Genomic DNA, 25,903 nt, shown 5'->3' with positions numbered 1-25,903 from the left:
CAAAATATCTCATAATTTATTCACTTAGTGGATATTTGGAATATTTTTATTTCTTTCCTCTTTTGCATAGTACTCCTATGAATGTTCTTATAGAGGCCTCTGATGCCTATGAGCAAGAATTTCTGTAGGTTATATTCATGTGAGTGAAGTTGATGAATCACAATGTATACACATATTTAACTTTTGGTTTTATTGACGAATTATTTTTCAAAATGGTTGTTAAAACTTGTTTTTCTTTTTTTTTTTTTTTTTTTTTTTAATTTTTTGTTTATTGCAGTAACATTGGTTTATAACATTGTAAAAATTTCAGGTGTACATCATTGTACTTCTATTTCTGCATAGATTACATCATGTTCACCACCAAAATACTAATTACAACCCATCACCACACACATGTACCCAATTATCCCTTTCACCCTCCTCCCTCCCCCCTTCCCCTGTGGTAACCACCAATCCAATCTCTGTCCCTATGTGTTTGTTTATTGTTGTTATTATCTACTACTTAATGAAGGAAATCATACGGTATTTGACCTTCTCCCTCTGACTTATTTCACTTTGCATCATGCCCTCAATGTCCATCCATGTTGTCACAAATGGCTGGATTTCATCGTTTCTTATGGCTGAGTAGTATTCCATTGTGTATATATACCACCGCTTTCTTATCCCTTCGTCCCTTGATGGGCACTTAGGTTGCTTCCAAGTCTTGGCTATCGTGAATAAGGCTGCAATGAACACAGGGGTGCATGTACCTTTGCAAATTGGTGTTTTCAAGTTCTTTGGATAAATACCCAACAGTGGAATAGCTGGATCATATGGTAGTTCTATCGTTGAATTTTTGAGGAATCTCCATACTGTTTTCCATAGTGGCTGCACCAGTTTGCACTCCCACCAGCAGTGTATGAGAGTTCCCTTCTCTCCACAACCTCTCCAACACATGTTGTTTCCTGTCTTGTTAATTATAGCCATTCTGACGGGCGTGAGGTGATATCTCATTGTAGTTTTGATTTGCATTTCCCTGATAGTTAGTGATTTTGAACATCTTTTCATGTGTCTGTTGGCCATCTGTATATCTTCTTTGGAGAAATGTCTGTTCAGGTCTTTTGCCCATTTTTTAATTGGGTTGGTAGTTTTTTTGTTGTTGAGATGCATGAGTTCTTTATATATTTTGGAGATTAAGCCCTTATCAGATGTATGGTTTGCAAATATCTTCTCCCAATTGTTAGGTTGTCTTTTCGCTTTGTTGATGGTTTCCTTTGCTGTGCAGAAGCTTTTTAGTTTGATGTAGTCCCATTTGTTTATTTTTTCTATTGTTTCTCTTGCCCGGTCAGATGTGGTGTTTGAAAAGATGTTGCTAAGACTGATGTCGAAGAGCGTACTGCCTATGTTTTCTTCTAGAACTTTCACAGTTTCAGGTCTTACATTCAAGTCTTTAATCCATTTGGAGTTAATTTTTGTGTATGGTGTAAGGTAAGAGTCTACTTTCATTTTTTTGCATATGGCTATCCAGTTTTCCCAACACCATTTGTTGAAGAGACTTTCTTTTCCCCATTGTATGTTCTTGGCTCCTTTGTCAAAGATTAGCTGTCCATAGATGTGTGGGTTTATTTCTGGGCTTTCGATTCTATTCCATTGATCTGTGTGTCTGTTTTTGTGCCAGTACCATGCTGTTTTGGTTACTATAGCTTTGTAGTATATTTTGAAATCAGGGAGTGTGATACCTCCAGCTTTGTTCTTTTTCTCAGGATTCCTTTAGCTATTCGGGTCTTTTGTTGTTCCATATAAATTTTAGGATTCTTTGTTCTATTTCTGTGAAAAATGTTGTTGGAACTTTGATAGGGATTGCATTGAATCTATAGATGGCTTTAGGAAGTATGGACATCTTAACTATGTTAATTCTTCCAATCCAAGAGCACGGAATATCTTTCCATTTCTTTGTGTCTTCTTCAATTTCTTTCAGAAATGTTTTATAGTTTTCGGTGTACAGATCTTTCACCTCTTTGGTTAAGTTTATTCCTAGGTATTTTATTCTTTTTGTTGCAATTGTAAATGGGACGGTATTCTTAATTTCTCTTTCTGCTACTTCGTTGTTAGTGTACAGAAATGCAACTGATTTTTGTATGTTGATTTTGTATCCTGCAACTTTCCCATATTCGTTTATTACTTCTAAAAGTTTTCTGGTGGATTCTTTAGGGTTTTCTATATATAAAATCATGTCATCTGCAAATAGTGACAGTTTCACTTCTTCCTTTCCAATTTGGATCCCTTTTATTTCTTTCTCTTGCCTGATTGCTCTGGCTAGGACTTCCAATACTATGTTAAATAGGAGTGGTGACAGTGGGCATCCTTGTCTGGTTCCTGTTCTTAGAGGGATAGCTTTCAGTTTTTCACCATTGAGGATGATATTAGCTGTGGGTTTCTCATATATGGTCTTTATTATGTTGAGGTACTTTCCTTCTATACCCATTTTATTCAGAGTTTTTATCATAAATGGATGCTGTATCTTGTCAAATGCTTTCTCTGCATCTATTGAGATGATCATGTGATTTTTGTTCTTCATTTTATTAATGTGGTGTATTACGTTGATTGATTTGCGAATGTTAAACCATCCCTGCATACCTGGAATAAATCCCACCTGATCATGGTGTATAATCTTTTTAACATATTGTTGTATGCGATTTGCTAGTATTTTGTTGAGGATTTTCGCATCGATGTTCATCAGTGATATTGGCCTGTAATTTTCTTTTTTTGTGTTGTCCTTGTCTGATTTTGGTATCAGGGTAATGTCAGCTTCAGAGAATGAGTTAGGAGCTTCCCCCTCCTCAATTTTTTGGAAGAGTTTGAGAAGGATAGGTATTAAGTCTTCTTTGAATGTTTGGTAGAATTCACCAGGGAAGCCGTCTGGTCCTGGACTTTTATTTTTGGGGAGGTTTTTGATTACTGTTTCGATCTCCTTACTGGTGATTGGTCTATTCAAATTCTCTACTTCTTCTTGATCCAAAAACTTGTTTTTCTATCAGCAGTGTATAATACCCATTATTGTCAGATTTCTTAATTTTTGTCCATCTAATAGATATAGTATTTTACTATAGTCTTAGTTTGCATTTCCCTGATTACTAATTACATTTATATGTCTGGTCACCATTCATGTCGTCTCCTTTCTGAATTTTGATGTCTTTTGCCTTTATTTTCTGGGTAATCTTTTTCTCATAGGTGTTCTTTACACACATGAATACTTTTCAGGTACATGTTGTAATATCTTCATAAAATGCGTAGAATCTCATTTATGGTCTGTCTTTTTACTCCCTTTACAGTGTCCTTTGAAGAAAAGTTATTAATGTTAATGTAGCTGAATTTATCATTCCTTTCTTTTGTAGTTAATGCTTTTTACGTCTTGTTTAAGAAATCTTGCCCTACTCTAGTGTCATAAAAATAGCCTCCAGTATGTTCTTCTAAAAGTTTTAAGGTCTTCTTTTCACACAAAAAATTTAATCCATCTGGAATTGATTTGTTTGTTTGTTTTTCTGTATGCTGTGACTTAAGGATTCCATTTCTTTTACTCCCTATTAGGGTAACCACGTTACCAGTACAGTTTGTTGAATAATCTCTCCTCCTTCCTCTGCAGTGCTATCACTGATATCATATATAGCCTCTATAGCCTCTATTCTTTTCCATTGCTTTGTTTGCTCATCTGTAAGATGTCTTTCAGTAAAATTTTGTAATGTTCTCTGTAAAGAAAATTTTAAAATTTCTCTCGCACAACTGTGTTAGGTACTTCGGTTTTTAAAGTTATGTTTTATGTTTGTGGTTAATTTGGGGAATTATTTTGTAGTTTTCTCTTATATCCATCTTTCTTTCTAAACTCTTTATTTTTAATCATATTTATGAAGAATGCCAGTTTTAATTATTTTCTAATCCTTGAATATTTTATGCCTATATATTTCCTTATATTTCTACATGTATTTCCTGTACTTTACCTTTTTTCATCTCAACTTCATCTATCAGTTTTTGAAAGTTTTTCAAGTCTTCTGCTGTGATGATGAAGTTTTCGATCTTTCCTTTTTTTGAATCGTTTTTGTTGTGTTTTATTTTGATATTCTAGTTGTACAAATGTTCATGAATTTCTTATTGTGTAAGATTTAAGAAAAGTACATCAAGAGCCTGTTTACATCAGTATTCCATTTAAATCCATATCCCATTTAATGCTTTTCATCTTGACTGGTATATTTTATCATCCTGTTAATTTTAGTTTGCTCTATCATTGGTTTTGTTGCATCTGTGTGGTTTTATTTTATTGTTTTTGAACCCATCTGACAGTCTATTGTTTTTTTATGTGTAATAATTTATGCTCATTGAATTTTTTTCTTGTGGATTAAATTTTTTAGTGGAGTATATCTCAGTAATTCTTTCAAAATGGCTCTAGTTTGGAAACTCTTTCTCTGTCTTGGATTTCTGAAAATATTTTTCCTCTCATTCTTGAATACTAGAATTCTATGTTTCAAGTCACTTGGCTCCAGAACATTGAGAACATTGTGTTTTGACTTCTAGTCCTCCAGCTGAGAAATCTGAAGTTGATCTGATTCTTGTTCCTTTTTTGGTAGGTTCCGCATGGAAGCTTTTGGAACCTTTTTGATATTCTTAGTTCAGAAATTTCATCAGAATGTTTCTAATGTGATTCTTTTTTCATTATTTCCACTTCATATTTTGAAGGCACTTCTCAACTGAAGAATTACATCATAAGCTGTATGTAAATCTTCAGCTCTATGTGTTTGAGGAGTTTGCCTTCTGGATGTTGGCGGTGCCTATCCTATCGCCAGAGGTTTGCCTGAGGTGCTATTTGATTTCTGTTTCCTAGGCCTCCTGGAAATCACTCATGTCAGCTAGAGGTAAAAATAGGATCTCCAGTGTTCAGAGGTTGGGTTCAGCTCTTTTGTTACCTTGCTTTAATTTCCTGGCTGCCACTGTACATTCACATCTCTCAATATCTGCAGTTTATCATCTCAGGATTATTCTGTGATTGTGCTAGAAAAAACTAAGTTTTTAGGAGGGTGTTTCCTTCTGTGCTTTTATGGAGATGTAAGCCCTCTATCTCTATTAATTTTTTCACTGTATATTTTGTGTTTTTCAAAAATTTCCAATGGTTCTTGTGTTTTTTTGGGCCCCTTTTGTTTTCTAGCCCTGCTAACTTGTGTGTGTGTGGGTGTATATGTGTGTGTGTGTTGCCATTTTCGTGGGATTTAGGTAGAAAGATATTAATGCGTGTTTTCTGTAAATTATCTTCAGCTGCAAACCTTTCTAATTTTTCCCCTTCTCAAGATGTTTTGTATATACCTTTCCCTTGTTTAAGAAGTACACTTTTTGACTCCATTGATAGTGATCCTAGTCCTTGCCAGCTGCCTTAAATAATTAGTCCCAGAAGGGGCCAAGTCAGGGAGTATATGTGAGAGGTTAAAGTCAGTCCTACCTCACACCTAGAAAGAACCAACTGGTGATGGATGTATAAGTGCTGTGTGTGTGTGCTAGTGAAGATATGCCTTTCAACCCTTTTGAATAATAGGATTAGATGTGGTATTTTAGTCATATATAATGACTGTCACTGCAGAAGATAAAGATTTCATTCATTCACTAAATATTAATCAAACATGAGAATTCATGTTCATGTTTTAAAGTCCTTAATTTTTGTTAGCTTCCAGGAAAAAAGACAACTAAGCTTTGGGTTCCAGATGAAGAAGTTTCTCCTGAGACAATGGTCAAAGTGAGTAATAGGCATAGATCTGTTGATTTTAATATATTTAATATATTGTATTATTATTATAGGTGTTAAAATTTCTATTTCTGTTATAAAGATATGACTATTAAAATCATTCAAATTTTTATATTTATTGTATGACATTATTCCACGTGCTGAGAGAGTATAGGGCAATAATGAGAAACCTGAGACCTTGTGGTAGCTGCACATAATCTAATTTGAGAAAAAAGAATTTAAAAACTGCCCCCGTGTTGCTGCTTCTTAGATATCAACAGTTTGATGGCAAAAGACAATGCTGATTTTCTTATGTACATTCTCCTATTTAGTAAAGATGGTCATCCAGGTTTCAAGATTCATCTTTTCCATGGGATTTGATGAAACATTTGTTTTGATTTTTTTTAAAAAATTCAACCTATAACTCCTTGAATTAGGAGTTATACATAAAAGATTGGTCATCACTAGTGTAGAGAGTATTGATTTACTAAAACCATCTAGATAGTCTGTAATCTAGATCTCATCTTAGTCCACTAAGGTGCCCAAGGTATGAAGGCTAGGAACAAATAGGTTAAATATTGTTGTTTTTCTAGTTGTAATTTCTTATGAGTTGTTTTGTTGTGTGTGTGTATTTGTTTATGTTTGATATTATGAACTATTTTGTCACGTTATTTCAGGTTCAGATTCTGATACTATTTCTGCAGACCTATAGAGCAGCCCGTCCTTTAGCATCATAGAATGATACTTGATACTTTTGAGTTCCAGTATAAACCTGTTTGCTCAGTATTGGTCTCAAGCAGCAGTTTTATACAGTTGAGCAGCACTGGACTAGAAGGCAAGCCACCTACACTTGAGTTTATGCTTACCAAATGGCCCAGGAAAGGGATCTTAAGAGTATCTGCCACATGCCACTGTTCAAGGCCCACTTAGCTCCTGAGCCTTAGATCTGTGAAAAGCTAAAATATGTGAAAAAGAGACAATATACACCCCTTCAAAAAGAGTTCTTGCAAACATTAAAGGCAGTAACAGGTTTTAAAGTATTTAAGTACTTCATAATTATAAAATGGAGTACAAATGTGAGGTGGTATCTCTCAGGCACAAAAGATTGAACAAATAGCAGTTGGAAACTTAACTTTTCTGACTAGGAAAGTTAGCATGATTTTACCGTGGTTTCTATAGGGTAGAGTGTATGTTGAGGAAACATTAAAAAAATAAAAGCAAAAAGAACCTGTCTTTACTTAAATCATTCATTTGCGATTACCTGGTGGGGGGGGAGAATCTTTAATTTAAAACATTTGAAATTATCTTTGTTTTTGCAGAAAAGAATAATTCTTTATTTCCTTAAAAAGCATCCATTAAAAACGTTTCTTCATTTTTTTTAAGGTTAATATAGAATTTCTTTAAAATGTAGCAATGTTTTGTCTTTTACATAGATTCAGGCTATTAAAATGATGGTTCGATGGCTACTTGGAATGAAAAATAATCACAGTAAATCAGGAACTTCTACCTTAAGATTGCTAACAACAATATTGCATAGTGATGGAGACTTGACAGAACAGGGGAAAATTAGGTATGTAATTACTATTTCAAAGTTCTTTGAATTCCACAATATTTCAACATCTGGTATAATTGTTGAATGGTTCCGTTTCTTTTTAAAAAAAATTAGTATTGCTTTGTAGGTATGCATATATTTTTATTGTAATATGGCTTGTACAGTGGTTATTTCAAAGAGGCAGTCATGTGGTGCAGGGTACTGCTATATACATTGTATGTATTTTAAACAATAGAGACTTTTTTGAATATTGAATGTGAAAATATTAGTGTACTAATCAATAACTGATGTTTTACATTCTTGTTAATGTCTAAGGAAAAAGAACAGACTAGGTAGAAGGCAATTTACTAAATCTGTTTTCAGAAGTCAATATGTGCAAATTTAAAAATGTACTTGATGTAAATTATTTAAAACATGTGCTTTTTTGTTTTTATTTTGTTTTGTTTTATTTGAAAGGTGTAGTATAGTATAGTGATTGAAAACATGGACTCTGGAGCCCAGATTCAAATCCTGGCACCACCACTTACTAGCTAGGTGACCTTGAGCAAGTTACTTGAACCTCTCTGTACAAAATAGAGATGATGATTATACCTCATTTATGAAATAGAGGTGATTATACTGTTCTCATCTAGCTATTATGATAAGTTGGTATATTTAAGGTATTTAAAACACTACCTAGCACATAGTAATTAGAAGTATTGATGGTGGTAGTGGTTATTATGTTAAGGTTAGCTAAAATTTAGGTTTGTCCACTGTGACAACGCAAGTGCCATTTATTGCCTCTTATTGGTAATAAAAAATATGAGAATAACTTTCCCCCTTTAATATAGCTAGCTTAAAGACTTTAATGACAAAATATAAAAAGGTGACTATCAGTAGCTTTCTAACTTTCCATCTTCATTTCTGTTCTTCTTATATGTTTTGTTCATGGCATACCTTTTGCATAGAGTGTTAACAGTAGCACATCCTTCTCAAACAAATCAAATAAGAATACAACTAGGTAAACCATTCCACATGTACAACTCATCTGCCTACCTTCTTTCAGTCTAATTAGTTGTCATCACCTCTCTACTCTCATAATTTATATATGCCAGTGTTCAAGATTTACATAATAATTGGAGAAAAACATTTTCCTTAGTATTAATACATTTTGTCTCTTAAATTTATTAATTGCAGTATTTATGTGCATATGTAGATCTCATCTCACCTGTTTTTATTCATGGTATTCTTTAACAAAATCAAATGTGTACTTGAATTCTGCAAATGTATGTGAACTACATTGGTTCTGCATTTTTGAACAAAGCTTTATATAGAAATCTGGTCTTCAAAAACTTAGTTGTAAAGCATTAATTCTAATTATTTTTATTTATACTAAATAAACTCCAACGAGAAAGACAGACCTTTTAGCAGTGGTTGAGTGATTTACCTCATAATAGCTACTTGGAGTATTGCTATTGATGAACTGGAAAGCACCTCTGGGACATGTAACTTCAGAACCTTATTAATGTTGGCATGCATTCAGTCAATATTTTTACATGATTCTTAGAAAGTTAAAGGAAGGATCTTAAGCCAACTAGATCATTAGATCTTGGAAGACTAAGACTGTGTCTTTTTTTATAAACTCTCAGTGCTGTATATATGATAGACACATATTTGTTGTGTGAATATTGAATAATAAATTTTACTTTGGAACAACATAGGAAGTTCTAATTAAGGAGTTACAACTTTCCCTCCTTACGTTAGTCTAAGATCCCTATAATTCATCTAATATATCACTGTAGAGTCATGTACCACGTAACGACATTTTGCTCGTTGGACAGCATATATGATGGTGGTCCCATAAGATTAGTACCGTATAGCCTAGGCTATACCCACTAGGTTTGTGTAAGTATACTCTATGATGTTTGCACAATGATGAAATTACCTAACGGAACATTTCTCGTTGAGCGACGCGTGACTGTGTTAGGAAGGCTTATTTAGATGTATTTACTAGTCAAGAATTTACTAATCTTTGAAGTGTGTTCCACTTAGCAGTTTTCTTTCCTTAAATGTAAAAGGAGAATTTTGGTAATATTTGAAAAGTTGAATTCTAGTTAAAAATAGTAATGTTTTATCCATTACACCTGCTTTCATTCTACTTTTTTATACCTAGCACAGTAGTTTTAGTTGATCGATTAGGCATAAAAATGTCCTAACTTGCTAATCTATAAGGAAATACAACCCCCCCACCCAAAAAAAAAATTTGTAGTGGAAGCTTTAAGTCCTAACAACTAAGCATACAAATAGATTTGTTCTAGGCTTGGCTAAGAGCTATTTTGTGTAGGATGAGAGAATAATTAAGTGACCTTAGCAGAGACTTATGATTAAGAGAAGAATTTTGTAGTATTAGACACCATCTTCCAAAGTTAAGTAGACATAATATGGTGTTCAGTATCAGTAAATTGTTTTCTGCCATTTTTTTGGCCAGAGGAATTTTTTAAAAAAATTAGATATACAAAGTAGGAATGTTTTTGTGCAGACATTTAGAAATCTACTTTACATTCTTTCTTGCTTATTTTTCAGTAAACCAGATATGTCACGCCTGAGACTTGCTGCTGGGAGTGCTATTGTGAAGCTGGCCCAAGAACCCTGTTACCATGAAATCATCACATTAGAACAGTATCAGCTATGTGCATTAGCTATCAACGTAAGGAAAATGACTATATTGGACATGACTTTTTACCGTCTTTGACTTTTAGGAAGAGAAAAGTCCACCGTGATGTAGAGATAAAAATCTTAAATGTTTATGTCACTTTTTGAAAACTTTATGCATGAGAAACATTTTAGAGTTGTAGAATTCATTTGAATTTTGGGTTGCTAGCATAGTAAAGTTGATTCTTGTTATTTGCGGTTGTTCTGTTCTACAAAGTCACCCGAAGCACTGCATTAGCAAATACTGAACCGTTGCTCATAGGGGAATTACAGGGTGGTGTTCCTGCAAGCCTCTGGTCACGTTTTTGTCAGTCGATCAATACATAACTTTGTTTTATGTGTGTTTCTGTTTTAGGACACCTCACTTAATATAGAGTTGTTTCATTAACATTGAACTCACGGCCAACAGTGCTTAACTCATGCCTGAATGAGTTTATCTAATACACATATTTTCTCTATAAGGCACATCACAGCCTTCTTGCTCTTAGGAACCCTAAAACAGCACTTTAGCACTATGCTTGGGAGCTATTTTAAACAACAAAATCACCTACAAGAAGTACAGAAATGCAGACAATGTGGCACTAAATACATCGCCAAAGAGACACTTGTTTATAATATTAGAGCTGAAACAAGAATGCAGAGCATTTCCTTGTTCAGCCTCAGCTGGGACGTGTGTCAGGAGACTTAAAATTATTTGCTGCTCTGCGTGCATTTACATGCGAATGACTGAAGGCACTGCCAGTATTGATTTTGGGGTTACGAATAAATTTTAGTGAGTAGGTGAATTTACAAATTTGGAATGTGTGAATAATGAGGATTGAATGTATTTAATTCTTAAAAGGAAGAAAACAAATTTATAGTTTCATGAAGACATGGTACAGATTAACTTCAGGTCAGAAACATTCCTTATTACTCAGTGAGTTAAATTTTCAAATTATTAACAGTGATTCATATTCCAATCTTACAGATTTCATATTAGAGTAACATAGTATTTGAACTCTATCACTTTAGAAGTTTTTAGCATCATCAAGAAAATTTTTAAAAAAAGGACTTCCATGATAGTAAATACGATTTTCCAATATGAGTTTTTCATTCATAATTTGGCTATTTTACACTTAGTTTTCCTGTTCTTTTCCAAACAGTCTTATGTATAAGAACTTGGCATTTATTTCAGAGATTATTGTAATTTTCCTCTCCATCCTCCCTTTCTTCTACTGCTTATTTAAAAATTGCTGCTTAGGTATAACTCCTAGACATAAACAATCATCTGTTTTTTCATTGTAATTATTTTGTCAGTTTCTGGTACTTCAGTCTTTATTGCAAATCCTGTTTATATTTGTTTTAGTTTTGGTGGTGTTATTCAGATATTAGACTAAATTGAGAAATGAGATTTGGGGGAGCCCGTAATTTCCTGGTTTAGTTTTCCTCATTTAATATTGGAGATCATCTTACTTAGCAAGAAAGTGAAAATTTCTTAGAAAGTATATATTAAATTTCTTAGAAGAAGACAACCTTATTAAATTGTTAATAGTTTTTTGTTTTATTGCAGTCTGTTGATTTATCAGGTTCTTGGTCTGATATTTCTTAGGATATTGGTGCTAACGGTATTAAAGTGGAAATTAAAAAGAAAAGCAAGAAAGTATGGAAATATGTACAAAGAGATGGGCTTTATTTGAAACTTACTGTGTGTAAAAAGTATGTGTAAACCATTAGTTAAATGTCCACTGTGTATGAAAAGCATCCACACTTATTAACTTCTAGAGACTTTGTTTTCTAGCACAATATTTGTTACATATTACTATCTCAATCACCAAATTTCTAAGGTGAAAGATCGTATTGCCTAAGTTTTAAGATTGCTTTGGAATTCTGTTGACTGTGGAACATGTGTTAATGGTTAAAAGTTAATTATTAGCATATTCTCACAACTTACAAACATCTGAGCTTACCCTATTCTAAACAAAACTTTTCCTAATTCTGCTATTCATTTAAACCACATGGCTATCTCTTCTTTTTAAACCTCTAAACCTCAAGAAAGAGTAATCTAATCTTTGTCTCTCTTACTCTCTTATCCTCTCACTCCTCACCACTTATATTTTGGCATTTGCCTTCCAAAAATGTTCTGTTAAAATCCCCAAATTCAGTGGTCTTAGTCTTCATTGTACATGTCCTTTCTGCATCATTTGACACAGCTCATTTATTCTTTAAACTCTTCCTTGGTTTCTGTCTCCTGATTTTTGTCGTACTTCTCTGACTATATTTTCTGGCTCTTCTCTTTTTCTTTAATTGTATGTATTCTGTGAGGATCTGTTCACGACCAACTTTTCCACTTATACATTTTTCTTTGGCCATCTCATTTTCTATATAGGTGACTCCTGTACTAGCAACATTAACTTTTTTTTAAGTCTCTGGTCCCACTTCCAATTCTAAACAGAAATTTCAAACTTTTATGTTCTGTGACTATACGACTGAATTCATAATTTTTCCTTATCTATTCTATCCTGACGTGTAGAGCCTCAGTAAGCGTTAAATAAATCTGAGTGGCGTTTCTTAGACCTAAAAGCATCATTTATATTTGACTGTTTGCTTGTCCTTGCACCTCTTTGCAAAAGTGCAGATAATTCTGTCCTGTGATATCTGTTATATCTTTTTTATTCATACAATTCTTATTGCTGTAACCAGCGTTAGCTCTCACCTAGACTATTGTGAAACTTGCTCTATTGTTGGTTAAATTTCCTTGTCACAGTTCTGATCATGTTATTCCTCTGGTCAAAAATATTTTGGGGCTTATACTCATAAAAAAGAAAAAAATTGCATATATTTTACAACTTACTGTTCATCCCTTCTAATATTTGGACCCCAGTATACATTTAAAAATCTTGTTTAGCATACTGCCCTTTACCTACCCTCATTTCAGTGAAGCTCAACAATTTTTTTTCTTTTCTTTCTTTTTTATGTTTTTTTTTTTTGGTGAGGAAGATTAGGCCTGAGCTAACTTCTGTTGCCAATCCTCCTCTTTTTGCTGAGGAAGATTGGCCCTCAGCTAACATCTGTGTCCATTTTCCTCTATTTTATATGTGGGATGCCTGCCATAGCATGGCTTGATAAGTGGTGCACAGGTCTGCGCCCGGGATCTGAACCTGTGAAACCTGGGCCACCGAAGCGGAGTGCGCAAACTTAACCACTACGCCACCTGGCCGGCCCCTACAATTTTTTTTTCTTTTACGTGCCTGTAGTTTGCTGCCTCTAATTTTCTTCTCACCCTCCTATTTCTACACATCCAAATCCAACCCTTTCTGCAAATCAAGGTGCAGACACAACCTTCTCCACAAAACTTACTCTAATTCTTACAGCTGGTCTCCTTTTGATTCCCTATGGATTTTATTTGCAGCTGTCTGATACATTCATGCCTTGTGCTTTGGTCATTTATGTACCTGTGCTTTATTTCTCTTACCTGAGTTGAGTTCTCTAAAGGCAGTGTTGCATCTCAGAGGCCCTTGTCATGTATTTGAATAGAAAGTAAACCTGGAGGAACAGAAACTCAATACAGTCATGCGCCGTTTCCGTCAACGATGGACCACATATATGATGGTGGTCCCATAAGATTAGTACCATATAGCCTAGGTGTGTATGTAGTAGACTTTACCATCTCGATTTGTGTTAAGTATACTCGATGATGTTCGCATGACAATGGTGATTGCTAACAGTGCATTTCTAGAATGCACCCTAGTCTCTAAGTGACACATGACTGTAATATGAATCTTAACATTATTTAATAATTACTTAGATGTTTAGAATTTGAATGCAATTCCTGAAAAATTTACTGTGTACTGCTGCGTGCTGTACATTGTTCTAGGTTCTGTAAATACAAAGATGAGTAAGTCATGGCTGTGGCCCTCATGAAGATAACCTCTTAGGAGAACAGAAAATATAAATGTGTTGATAATACAGTGCAACACATAAAGTAACTGAACTATTTACAAGATACTAGAAGTAGTTCTGAGGATAATTTGTGCTAGAAAAGGCCACTAAAAGTGAATTCACTTAAGATGCCGACTAAAATTAATTTCATAGTCACTAGTGAATACAAGCTTTGATTACAAGCTTGGGGAAAAATATTGTGTTAGTAGTATTACCATTTTCTTTTTTCTTATAGTGAATGAGTTATTGATTATAACCATAACCATGAAAGTGTCAAGTGTTTGCTTTTTTGAGTGTATTTTTTTAATAAAAATTATATTACTCTCTCCTTTACTTCACCTTACCTTTTATAACATAATGAAAAGGATAATCATCTTTGCAAAAAACAAAAAACAAAACAAACATTTGAAGACTTCCTAAGTTCCCTGGAGCACATCTTTTAAATCTTTATTCAGATGATTCTCTTTTGATGTACTTATTGTGTCATCATTCTTGTCAGTTTTCTCATCTTTCATTGTCACCTGTGGTAGTTGCCTTGCATATGATTTGAAGTTCTTCCCTAACATCACTTTAATAACTTTTTGAACGATTAATGAGAGAGTGATAAAAACATGGTCTTGTTTGGGAGTGTATCTAAGTAGAGGGGAGAGATGTTTGTCTGGAGATTAATTTTTTACTGAATGATCTGTTCATTTGTGAATGTAGTTGTGGTATGTTGGCTTTTACTTATATAGTTTGTAATTGGGTATTTTCATAATAAATAATTGGATGATGAAGATTCCTCTTTCCCATGGGAGTAGTACTGAGGAAGGAGTGAGTTAACTTTAACTTTTTGTTGAGTGTGAACGTAGATAAAAGGCACTATTTCTGTGAGAGCTAGCCTACTTTTTTAAAAGTAGGTATTTGGTATTATGATAAACTGAAGTTTAAATGAAAGAAGATATGCAAAATAAGGATTTAAAAAAAGGCAAGATCTTATCACCTAGGTTTTGAAGAAAGACAAAATGAACATTCTAGATGGAAGAAATAGTATATATAAAGTTGGAGTAATATGAAACACACCACACCTTGTGTTAATTGGAGGGTAAGATGTAATTATGAAGGTCTTTGTATGTCTCATATATAACTCAAAAGTCATATGGCTTTTCCCTATAGTTTAGAAAAAATTCTGATAATCTGTGTACCAGATATTGTGCTATATTTGGAGGCACAAAGAGGAATAAAGACAGTTCTTGTCTTCAAGGAACAAGCAGTGATGAGTAAGACAGACATATAAACCAGTTAATTTAATACTGTATACTAACTGCTATGCTAGAGATATGCACAGAGTGTTAAGAGAGCACAGAGGTGGATGCAGACTAAAGATTACACAGTGATTTCTGGAAGATGTAGGAGCTGTCGTTAAAGATCAGGAGTTAGCTAGAGTGGGGCTGGGTGGTTTAGGAGAGGGAGTAGTATGAGGAAAGCAGGCACAGCCGTAATTAACAGATTGGTTCATTTGTAGAGCTAAAAGTAATTTGGTGTTTCTGAAATTGATTAGTAACTCTTGCCTTTAGAGTTGTACCTTTTAATCTAATTAGTTTTTTAAATGATAGGACTAAAATATATAAATTGGACAGAGTTTTATCTTGCTCAGTAAATGAAAAAGCTAAATATGAGATAATTAGTGTTTAAACTTTATTTTTTTTATATCTTATTTGAGTTTGGATGGATTTATATTTACTAGTTTTATGTCTTTTAAAAGTACATTCAGTATTTTCTAACATATGTAACTGGTATTTATTAGGGTCTGGGTGAACACTCCACCCTTGAAATTAACTTGTCACAAAATCTCAGTCTTTGTGAGTAGAAGCAGTGGTTGTGGATAAACTTGCTGCCGTTTACGCTTCTGGTTACGGGATATGGCAAATTTCATATTGGAAGTTGTTACTTACTCTTTGCTGCCATGTGGATAATATGTGGAATAATGATGTCTTCACAGGATGAATGCTATCAAGTAAGACAAGTGTTTGCTCAGAAACTTCACAAAGGCCTTTCCCGATTACGGCTTCCGCTTGAGTATATGGCAATCTGTGCACTTTGTGCAAAAGATCCTGTAAAAGAGAGAAGAGCTCATGCCAGGCAGTGTCTGGTAAAAAATATAAATGTGAGACGCGAGTATCTGAAGCAGCACGCAGCTGTTAGTGGTAAGCATATATGAAAATAAAGAGTATACTTTTCCAGCCTGCCAGGTTCAGTTTTATACAACACAAAATGATGTTACTGTTATTTATTATATTCTTATTGGCACTCATTAAATAAGAAGTTGTTACTATCTTTCAATAACAGCTTTTCCTTGAAAAAGATCATTTTTAAAATATAAATGCATGGGTATTTAAGTGTCAGTCCATATCTCTTTATGTAACTGACTAAGTGGCCAAGGGAAATAAACAGTGGCATTGGATGTACTTTTAATAGATCTGTAAAATGTGTACATTTGTACAGATTGTCTAAGTACTATCTTTTATTTTAAAAAAAGTATGGGTCTTGATCTCTGTTGATTGTTCTCACCTGGCTGATATTAGTATCAGGTGCTTGCGTGCCTATTTTTAATCTGCTCACTTTACTCCATCTGCATTATTAGTTTTTGTGCCTCTCTGACTTATACAACTGGTTTACTAGCATTAAAAGCCATCCAGTTATCCAAGTCATAAATCAGAGGCATTTCTCATACCTTCTTTTTTCCTCTCATTGGTCACCGAAGCCTCCTAATTCTTCCTCTGGATATCTTGAACATCTCTCCTACCCTATTATATTTCATTTGGATTACTGTGTACGGTTCTAACTTCCTCCCTGTTGTAAATGTCCCCCTGCTTCCGACCCACCTCCAGCTTGTGCCACACCACTATCAAAATTATCTCTGTAAAGCAGATTGGATCACATCACTTTCTTGCTTGAAATCCATGTTGATTCTTCATTGCTCATAGGATCAAGTTGAAGCTCATTAGCATGGCACTTTATAGTTTACTCTCTGCCTGAGTTTCAAGCTTTCTCTCTAGCCAGTTCCTACTATAAATTCTGTACTCCTTTTAGTCTGGATTATTTGAAATTTGTGCAGCCATATTTTTTCTCTATTGTCAACTCTACCTAGAAATCACCTCCTCCTTCCAGACAAATAAACAAAACCAAGGAGCATGCTTTTTAAATCCTTAAATATAGTTTTGGTGTTAACCGCATCACTGGAACCTTCTTTTTTTCTCTTCCTTCCTTGCTTTGGAAAAAATGAGGTCAAATTTGACCTCTGCCATTTATTGTTTGTGTTTGGGCAGGTTACTGTAGCAATCTGAGCCTTAGTTTCCTCATTTGTAAAATTCGTATGATTATACTCATTTCTTATGGTGGTTGTGAGGATTAAAAAGTTATGTATATATAAAACACCTGGCATAATGCATGGTCCAAAGAGGTACTCAGTAGTTGTTAGCTATTCTTATTTTAGGGCATCTTCTACATTGAAGTATAGCTGCTGTCTCTGTTTATATTTTAGTGTGAGGTCTTTAGTCTTATTCATTTTTATATTTAAAATAGTAAGCCCCAATAAAAATAGTAACCCTGGAATATAGTAAGCACTCAAGTAGACTTTAATTTGAATTTTACTGAATTTTGAACCTTGTTAGTTTTTTTCTTCTATATCTGCCTTAAAATGAATGATAATATGTACAAACAGTTCTCTTTGAGTTCAGCAATAGAAATAAAGAAAACTTGGTGCATAACTGACACATATATTATTATACTCCAGGTTGAACATCTGATTTAGAATATTATTTTGAAAGTAGGAAATGTAAAAGGAATTATTCAGAACATGAATCCTGGTCTTTTTGAATAACCTATATTAAAGCTAGTTAGGCTTACCATTCTGACCTCTAATGGAATATGCTGATTTCAGTCAAAATATAAAAATATTTGAATTTAAACTAAAAAGATGTTTCTTTGTTATTTAAAATGTCCTAGAAATTCTTAAGTCCATTCCGTATCTCTTCTTCTGTTACAAATAGTATCAACCTTTACTTCCTATTTTTGTGCCATACTAACTCTGAAAGATTTACTAGTTTTTCATTTTGCACAGCACTTTATAAGGGAGTGTTGAACATAGGGTTGCTCATAATAACAAGAAAAATAGATCTTATGTTTCTTAGTCTTGGATATAGTTTGGGTCACTTTTTTGTGCATTTGAAAACTGAAATATTTGTCTTTGTAACCTCAGCACGTGGTGCGTTTAGAAGGCATTTCAATATTGGACATGATGAATGAATAAACTGTTTAATTTATGATGTACCTCAACACTGGGTATTTCAGTATATTTTTCTTCTAGCCATATTGTGGTAAACTATTGGGATGCAGGAAATATAGTATCAGAGAGAGAGAGAGAGAGAAAAAGAGAGAGTGAGTAAGATTTGATTTTCTAACCCGGATGTTTTTGTTTTGTTCCCTTTTGTCTTTCTTTTTCAGAAAAATTATTGTCTCTTCTACCAGAGTATGTTGTTCCGTATACAATTCATCTTTTGGCACATGACCCAGATTATGTCAAAGTACAGGATATTGAACAACTTAAAGATGTTAAAGAGTAAGACTTTTTCCATCCCATTTTCATATTTTCCTGAAAGTTTTTTCCCTTCCCTGCTAATAATGGAATCTCAATTATAAATAGTTTATTAGATTTATTTTATTTCTTAGGAGTTTAAGGTTCTTTCCCTTATTCTCTTATTTTTCTTTTCTTCATACCATCTCTTTCTATTTAATTTCTTATATAATTTCCCAAAACTTAACTTAGCATAATTACTGTTCTGTTCTATTTCTCTAAGTCTGGCATTTCTTTTCTTTTTTTTTTAATTTTTATTTATTTATTTTTTCCCCCAAAGGCCCAGTAGATAGTCGTATGTCATAGCTGCACATCCTTCTTAGTTGCTGTATGTGGGATGCGGCCTCAGCATGGCCGGAGAAGCGATGTGTCGGTGAGTGCCCGGGATCCGAACCCGGGCCGCCAGCAGTGGAGCACGTGCACTTAACCGCTAAGCCACAGGGCCGGCCCCGGCATTTCTTTTCTATGGAAGCAATCCATGAAGTTTCCGTTCCAGTTCTTATCTTTTTCAACTTTCTTCTGAAACTCTGTATAGATTTTTATGTGAGGTGAATTAATGCTTTCCTTTATTCACATAATAAGCACATTTTCTTTGCATTAACTGTATTCCTCCATAAGGAAGAGAGAATGGTCCTAATTTAATAACGGGCCAAGCTGATGACCAGGGAACTACTTCCACTTACTATATACTTCATTGGTCACTCTCTAGTCAAAGGTTTTGACAGTTGTAATTCTTTCAAAGACTATTTTTGGTTGAAAGACTGTATATGCCTGGGTGTAGAATAGGGGGATATAATGGTATTTAGAGAAGTCTTTTTTTTTTTTTTAAAGATTTTATTTATTCAGTTTTTCCCCCCAAAGCCCCAGTAGATAGTTGTACGTCATAGGTTCACATCCTTCTAGTTGCTGTACGTGGGACTCGGCCTCGCGTTGGACGGAGAAGTGGTGCCTCGGGGCGCTCCCGGGATCCGAACCCGGGCCGCCAGCATCAGAGCGCGCGCACTTAACCGCTAAGCCACGGGGCCGGCCTAGAGAAGTCTTTATAAGACCAGTGTAGTTCTTTAAATAAGCTTGAGACTCTGGTCTTCTTTCTATTAAAATAAAAGATGACCTTTGTGGTGTTGAATAAATTAATTTATTATGCCTTTAGCTTCCTATTAAAGGAAAATAACTCTTGGTTTCTTAATTCATAGAAATATTTTATAGTTAAATATTTGAGATGCCTTAAGAGAATAAAATGAAATTACTGATAACTTTTTCACGGCAAGGGAAAAATGTTACACTCTTTTTGCCACAGTTTTTGTTTTTTAAAAATAAGCAATTAGTTCTCCCAAAATGAATTCTGTGTTAGAGTGATTATAACTAATGAAAATTTGTAGCCACCCCTTTTTCTTAAAGAACATTGGTTTTTGAAATAGATAAGATATTCTTTGGAATTTACTAAACATTTTTGGCTCTATTTCTAAATCGCCCCAGTACAGCCATGAGTAATCTCCATTCCATCAGAGAGCCACCCCAGAAGAACTTATCCTATACCTGAAATCCTAAAGGTTATTTTTTTCCCTTCTAGAATGATATCTTGCTTCACATTTCTCTCTTCTTCTCCCATTACTTTTCTCCTCTGTGCTATAACTCTGTCCCATTCTGTCTGTATAATACAAAGACAAGACACTTTTGGTTTTTTCTTGAATAGAATTTTATGTAATTAACTTTAAAATTGAGCTACTGAAACTTTCTTAACTTTTCTCTCTTTATGCAAAGATGTATGTGTAGTTGTCAGCCATGAGTTTTTCCTCTCTAATTTATTAATGAAGATTCTTAACTATTGAGTAAGTTGTTATATTGTGTTGAAGACTTCCAGTCAGGACTACAGTCAGTCTTGAGTATTTGAGGCTTCACTTTATCCATGGTCCAGTTATTCCTTTAGGCAGTCTTCCCTCCCTGTCATAGCTAGGGGTTAAGATCACTTCATTCTTTCCACCATTTATGTTCTTTTTTAACCTGCCTCCCTGGAAAAATTAGTGGGACTTTGAGAAGGGATCTTATGAACTCACATCTACATTGCTGATATGTTGTGATAACGTATGTGTGACATATCTTTTTTTCCTCTGTTGATTTATAGCTGTTTCTTCTTAACTTTTTCTGCTCCTGGAATTCATTATATTTATATTTAGAATTATTGTATCTGTATTTAACAACCAATTTTTTCTTCTTTATTTCTTTTTTTCTTGTTTTTTAAAGATGTCTTTGGTTCGTTCTGGAAATATTAATGGCTAAAAATGAAAATAACAGTCATGCATTTATCAGAAAGATGGTAGAAAATATTAAACAAACAAAAGATGCCCAAGGACCAGATGATGCAAAAATGAATGAAGTATGTAATTCTTTGTAAATAGTAATGATTCTGTGTCAGTTTAAGCATTTTAGTCTAGGGTATGAAACTTCTGTAGTTTTTGTAGACAACATCAAACAGTCTTTTCTATTAGTAGTAAATAATTAGTATTTCTGTTAGTAGTAATTAGACTTACTAATATAGAATTAGTAGTAATGATGTTACTAGTAAGCTAATGAAAACAATAGTCAGTGTAAGTGTTTTAACTTGTATTGTACTAAGAACTACATACTAAATGCATGTTCTAGAGTTACTCTTAATTTGCAGAGTCTAGGACGCCAACTTAAGTACGTAATTTTTTTTTAATACCGTTGCAGAAACTGTACACTGTGTGTGATGTTGCCATGAATATCATCATGTCAAAGAGCACCACGTACAGTTTGGAATCTCCTAAAGACCCAGTACTACCAGCTCGTTTTTTCACCCAACCTGACAAGGTAGTTATTTTAGAATTTGTGTAAGTTGAAATAAAACGTATTCTCAGCACTAGGTTGTGGGAAGATCAGGAAGAATTGGTATCAAGAGCTGACTGACTACTAATGTCATGGAAAGGTCACCATGAGTGTTAGTAATATGCTTCAAGACCGGAATATGGGCCAAACTAGAGGACACAAATAAAGTTCAGAGATTAGTTAGGATGATCTAGAGTTTATGTTCAGAGTTTTATGCCAGTCTAAGAGCACAGGCAAAAATGTGATCAAAGCATGTAGATCTGGGAGTTAATGGCCATTGATCCAAAATAGAAAGGAGAATGCTGATAGAGATATAGTCTGAAGTTATAAGCCCTTGATTGAGATTTATAACAGGTAAGAGGAAACAAGCAGAGGACAGACACTGGAACAAGCCCAAGACCCTGGAAACACTGCAAGAATGTTCTCAAACCACTCTCATAAAACTCAAGTATTGTATGAGATGTTAAAGGTATTTTCCAGAATCTCCTAGAGGTTCATAATGCAGCTAAATCTACTGGGTAACTGAGACTATGGAAATCACCACTACCTTCCTTTTTTTTTTTTAAAGCAAAATATCAGTTAAGGTCTTACCAGTATACAGAGATTTAAAACAGCCTTGTAGGTTCACCCAGTAGCTAAAAGGGACTGTCTTCTTTTAAGCATTCATCTTAGTATGATTAAGATAACAGGAGTATATGTGGTCTCTTCTCTGGAGAGTATTATATTAGAGCTCAAATATGTTCTGTTAATATTGGAGTTGGTATGAGGTTAGTTCAAGCTTATTATGGTGTTTAAAATCAGTGACTGAAATTTTATGTTTCAACTGATTAGTTTAATAAATATGTATTTTATTGTGTACTTTAAAACAAAAGTTGCTCTATGCTTTGTTGGCTTTTGAACTACCTCATAGATACAGTGTTTCAATATTCACTGACTACATCTTTTTCCCTTACTTGTAGAACTTCAGTAACACCAAAAATTATCTGCCTCCAGAAATGAAATCGTTTTTCACTCCTGGAAAAGTACGTTTTGAGAATCGTTCTAATTTTTATGTGGTAGTTTATTTTAGTGTGATTATTGGCATAATTATGTTATTCTGTATTTCTTTAAAAATTGGTGTATCTTAAGATGGAAAATATAATTATTAGATATCTTCCATTTACTGGTAAGAAATAGTTCCATTTACTGTATGGATGCAAACTGAGATACATGAACTTATTTTTTAACCTTTAGTAAAGCCCTGGAGGTCTTTATTCTTAACTATCTTATCCTATAATATCAAGATAAAAATCTTAAATTAAAAAGAGCATTATCTAATTTCCTTCCATAGCAAGATTCTAATTATCTGTTTTCATTGTTGACTATATATTTCATTTGTTTTCACTTTCTGTGTAAGCCTTTTCCTCCAAATAACTAAGAAACGTAACTATTACGCTGTCCATATAGGTTTTTATTTGTTCAAGTGATACTTAATTTATAATCCTTATGTTGTTCAAGAATAGGCTCATTTTTCATGATGTGTTTGCAAATACTTTGATGTTATTTATGGTTATTTATGGTTCTTTACATGTAAATTTCTTTTGGCTTTAATCAAATAGAAAGAGATATGCATTTTTTATTTCAGCCTAAAACAACCAATGTTCTAGGAGCTGTTAATAAGCCGCTTTCATCAGCAGGCAAACAATCCCAGACAAAATCATCACGAATGGAAACTGTAAGCAATGCAAGCAGCAGCTCAAATCCAAGCTCTCCTGGAAGAATAAAAGGGAGGTAAGTACATAAGAAATATCATACTTTACATTTAAGGATTCCAACAAGACTATGAGATCTAAAATAATGTAACCCAAAACATTTAATGTCAGTGAATGGAAATCAGTGTATAGCTGGACATTCTCATTCAACATTGGTAACCATTTGCAAGTTCATATTTATTTGCGTGCTCGCTTTAGATAGGTACTCCATCTTAGCCTTTCATATTTTAGCTTGTTGGGGTAATCTGTGTGTAGACATAACCTAGTTTTCAGTCTAATGTCTAGCAGTTGTGAAACTGTTAAACTATGGTACATCCGTACAATGGAATACGTAATCATTTAAAATGATGAGCTATGAGCTAATATGAGGAATTTCCACAATACATTATTGAGTGAAAAAGGCGAAGAATAGAACAGTGTTGTAATATTTTTGAGTTTTTAAAAAGGATTTGTATTTACATTGGCTTGAAGATGCATAGAACGTTTTTGGAAGAATATACAACATCTTAATAGTGTTTATAGTAATTTAGTGTAGGAGGGAGATCATTTTATACTCTTTGTGTGGTTTGAATTTATTTTTATCGTATATATGTATAAACTTGTTTAAAAAAAAAGTTTGAAAAGTGTACTTTCAAATCATGCTCTACAGGAGATTTTTTTTCTTTTTAAGAAAGAAGAAAAGGAAAAATAATTTATACTTTGTCACTGGTTATAGCATAGTGCTTAGTACATCATTATTAGCAACCAAGCCTTGTACAGGGCTAAACTGCCATTATTTATTGATTTTGCTAAGTTATTATGAAAGACTATGCTGTCTTTTGCATTGTTCATAACCAGTCAGAAAAGAAGGGAGGAGACGTTCAAAAATGTCTTATCAGTTTCCTTGTAATGAATAAATTGTTGGATGATGCATAGTACAATAGAAATAGAACAAAAATTACATCCATGGCTCTTGTTCCTTCTAGATTCCTATATTTATGCATATTAGTGGCTGATACGATACCTAAGTGACCATTCACCTATGTTATTTGGACATTTTCTAGTGGATAGCCTCATACCTAACATGACCAAAAACATTTCCAGCAACTCATTTCCTAAATTATTGGTTTTTCTCCTTGAATTCCTGATTATAATCAAAGATGATCTAATTCACCCAGTCATTTAGGCTGAGGGCCTCAAAATTGCCTTTGACTCTTCCCCCATGCTAAGTTTTGCCAATTATATTTCTCTACAATGTTTTATCCTTCTCTTTTTGCTATCATTTTATTCATTCTCTTTCTTTAATTCTTGTAATACTTGGCTGTTTCCCTTTCTTATTCCTCTGGCTGTGTATATCATGTCACTGCTAGATAATCTTTTTTTAAGTGCCACTGTTTTTAGGTTATTCTGTTGTTCAGAAATCTTAATCGGCAGCCCTTGTTTGCTCTCAAGACAATTAATTATAGTTTTACCCTGTCCTCATCTCCCATTGTTATTCCAAACAAATGACTCCTAGTTTCCCTACTATACTTTTTCAGTATACTTTTGGTTAAACTTTCTTTCAGCCTTTGACTAATCTGTTTTGTCACTTTTTTTCTCGAAATCCCATCTCTTCACTAGCACTGTTTCTAAGGGGACAAGCTAGGTGTGTTTGAGAGATCAGTTTGGTTGGAGAGTGGGAATGAGAGAATAATGGTAAGAGATGAAATTGGGAGGTAGTTAGATTATGTTTGGACTTAGTGGATAATGTAAGGAATTTGGTTAATGTAAGGAATTTGAATTTGATCTTAAGTACAACAGGAAGATATTGCTGTGAAGTCTAGTGATCTAAATTGTTCTTTTAAAAATTTGCCCTGATTATTTGTGGAGAATAGAGGAGCTAGAATTGAGGTAGAAAAACCAGTTAGGAGTTCACTTAATAGTAATCTAGGGAAGGGATGAAGAGGAAGATGGTAAATAATCAAATTTAGGATTTATTTTGATGGTAGATCCAAATGGTCTTACTGATGGATTAGATGTGAACAGTTAGTTAGGGATAGGGAGGATTTAAGGATGTAACCTGGGTTTCTTGCCTGTATACCTCTATAGATGGTGGTGCCATTTACTGAAATGTAGAAGCCTTGAGGAGGAACAGGCTCGTGTGTGTGTGTGTGTGTGTGTGTGTGTGTGTGTTGGGGAGGTTTCGGGAAAAGAGGAGTGTCCACATAACTGTTTTGGCTGTGTTAAAGTTGAGATGCCTATTAGAAATTCAAGTCAGTGGGCAATTGGTGGGTAATTGGATATGTGAGTCTAGAGCTCAGGGTAGCTTCTGGGCTAGAGATTGAAATTTGGGGTTCAACAATGCTTAAATGGTTTTTAAAACCAGATAGGAATGAGATTACTGAGGACAGAAGACTGAGCCTTTATACTAGTGCATGAGAGCATGTGCTCTTGATTCATTTAACAAGTATTTATTGAGTGCCTACTGTATGCCAGGCACTGATCCAAGTGCTTTTAATACATTGATAAGTAAAATTGACAGAAGATCCATGCTTACATTCTAGCAGGCAAAGATATTCAGTAGGTAATAAACATAATAACTTGAGTGTGTTAGAGGGTGTTAAGAATACAGAGAGAAGAAAAAGTGGAATGGGGGTAAGGAAGAGGCAGGGGACAGGGCTGATTGTGATGTAGGCCGGTCCAACTTGCTAACAAGAGAAGTTTTAACTTACTTTATGTTCCTACTCCAAAATAGAATTTAGGTTTTAAAAAGACTTAGGAGTAAAACTAAATTTGTGATTTTTGATTTCTCTGTTATGTTAAATTAAATGTGC

The 25,903-nt window shown here is 34.0% G+C and overlaps 1 protein-coding gene across 6 annotated transcripts in view; it reads left to right on the top strand.

Moving 5' to 3' along the window:
- PDS5B (PDS5 cohesin associated factor B) overlaps positions 1 to 25,903 on the top strand; it is a 190,988-nt gene that overhangs the window by 153,973 nt on the left and 11,112 nt on the right. For all 6 annotated transcript variants that reach the window (XM_087436211.1, XM_087436209.1, XM_087436208.1 and 3 more), the window contains exons 22-30: positions 5,684 to 5,752; positions 7,174 to 7,310; positions 9,855 to 9,978; positions 15,883 to 16,087; positions 18,387 to 18,501; positions 20,758 to 20,890; positions 21,226 to 21,345; positions 22,320 to 22,382; positions 22,985 to 23,130. In XM_087436211.1, the coding sequence (XP_087292337.1) occupies positions 5,684 to 5,752; positions 7,174 to 7,310; positions 9,855 to 9,978; positions 15,883 to 16,087; positions 18,387 to 18,501; positions 20,758 to 20,890; positions 21,226 to 21,345; positions 22,320 to 22,382; positions 22,985 to 23,130 (1,112 nt within the window). The remainder of the gene's footprint in view (positions 1 to 5,683; positions 5,753 to 7,173; positions 7,311 to 9,854; positions 9,979 to 15,882; positions 16,088 to 18,386; positions 18,502 to 20,757; positions 20,891 to 21,225; positions 21,346 to 22,319; positions 22,383 to 22,984; positions 23,131 to 25,903) is intronic.

This window comes from Ceratotherium simum, chromosome 10 (genome assembly GCF_057802395.1).
Source record: "Ceratotherium simum simum isolate JZ-2026a chromosome 10, ASM5780239v1, whole genome shotgun sequence".
In the NCBI taxonomy this organism is placed as follows: Eukaryota; Metazoa; Chordata; class Mammalia; order Perissodactyla; family Rhinocerotidae; genus Ceratotherium; species Ceratotherium simum.
Note: the sequence above shows the minus strand (reverse complement) of the source record. Positions and strands in the feature narration are given on the sequence as shown.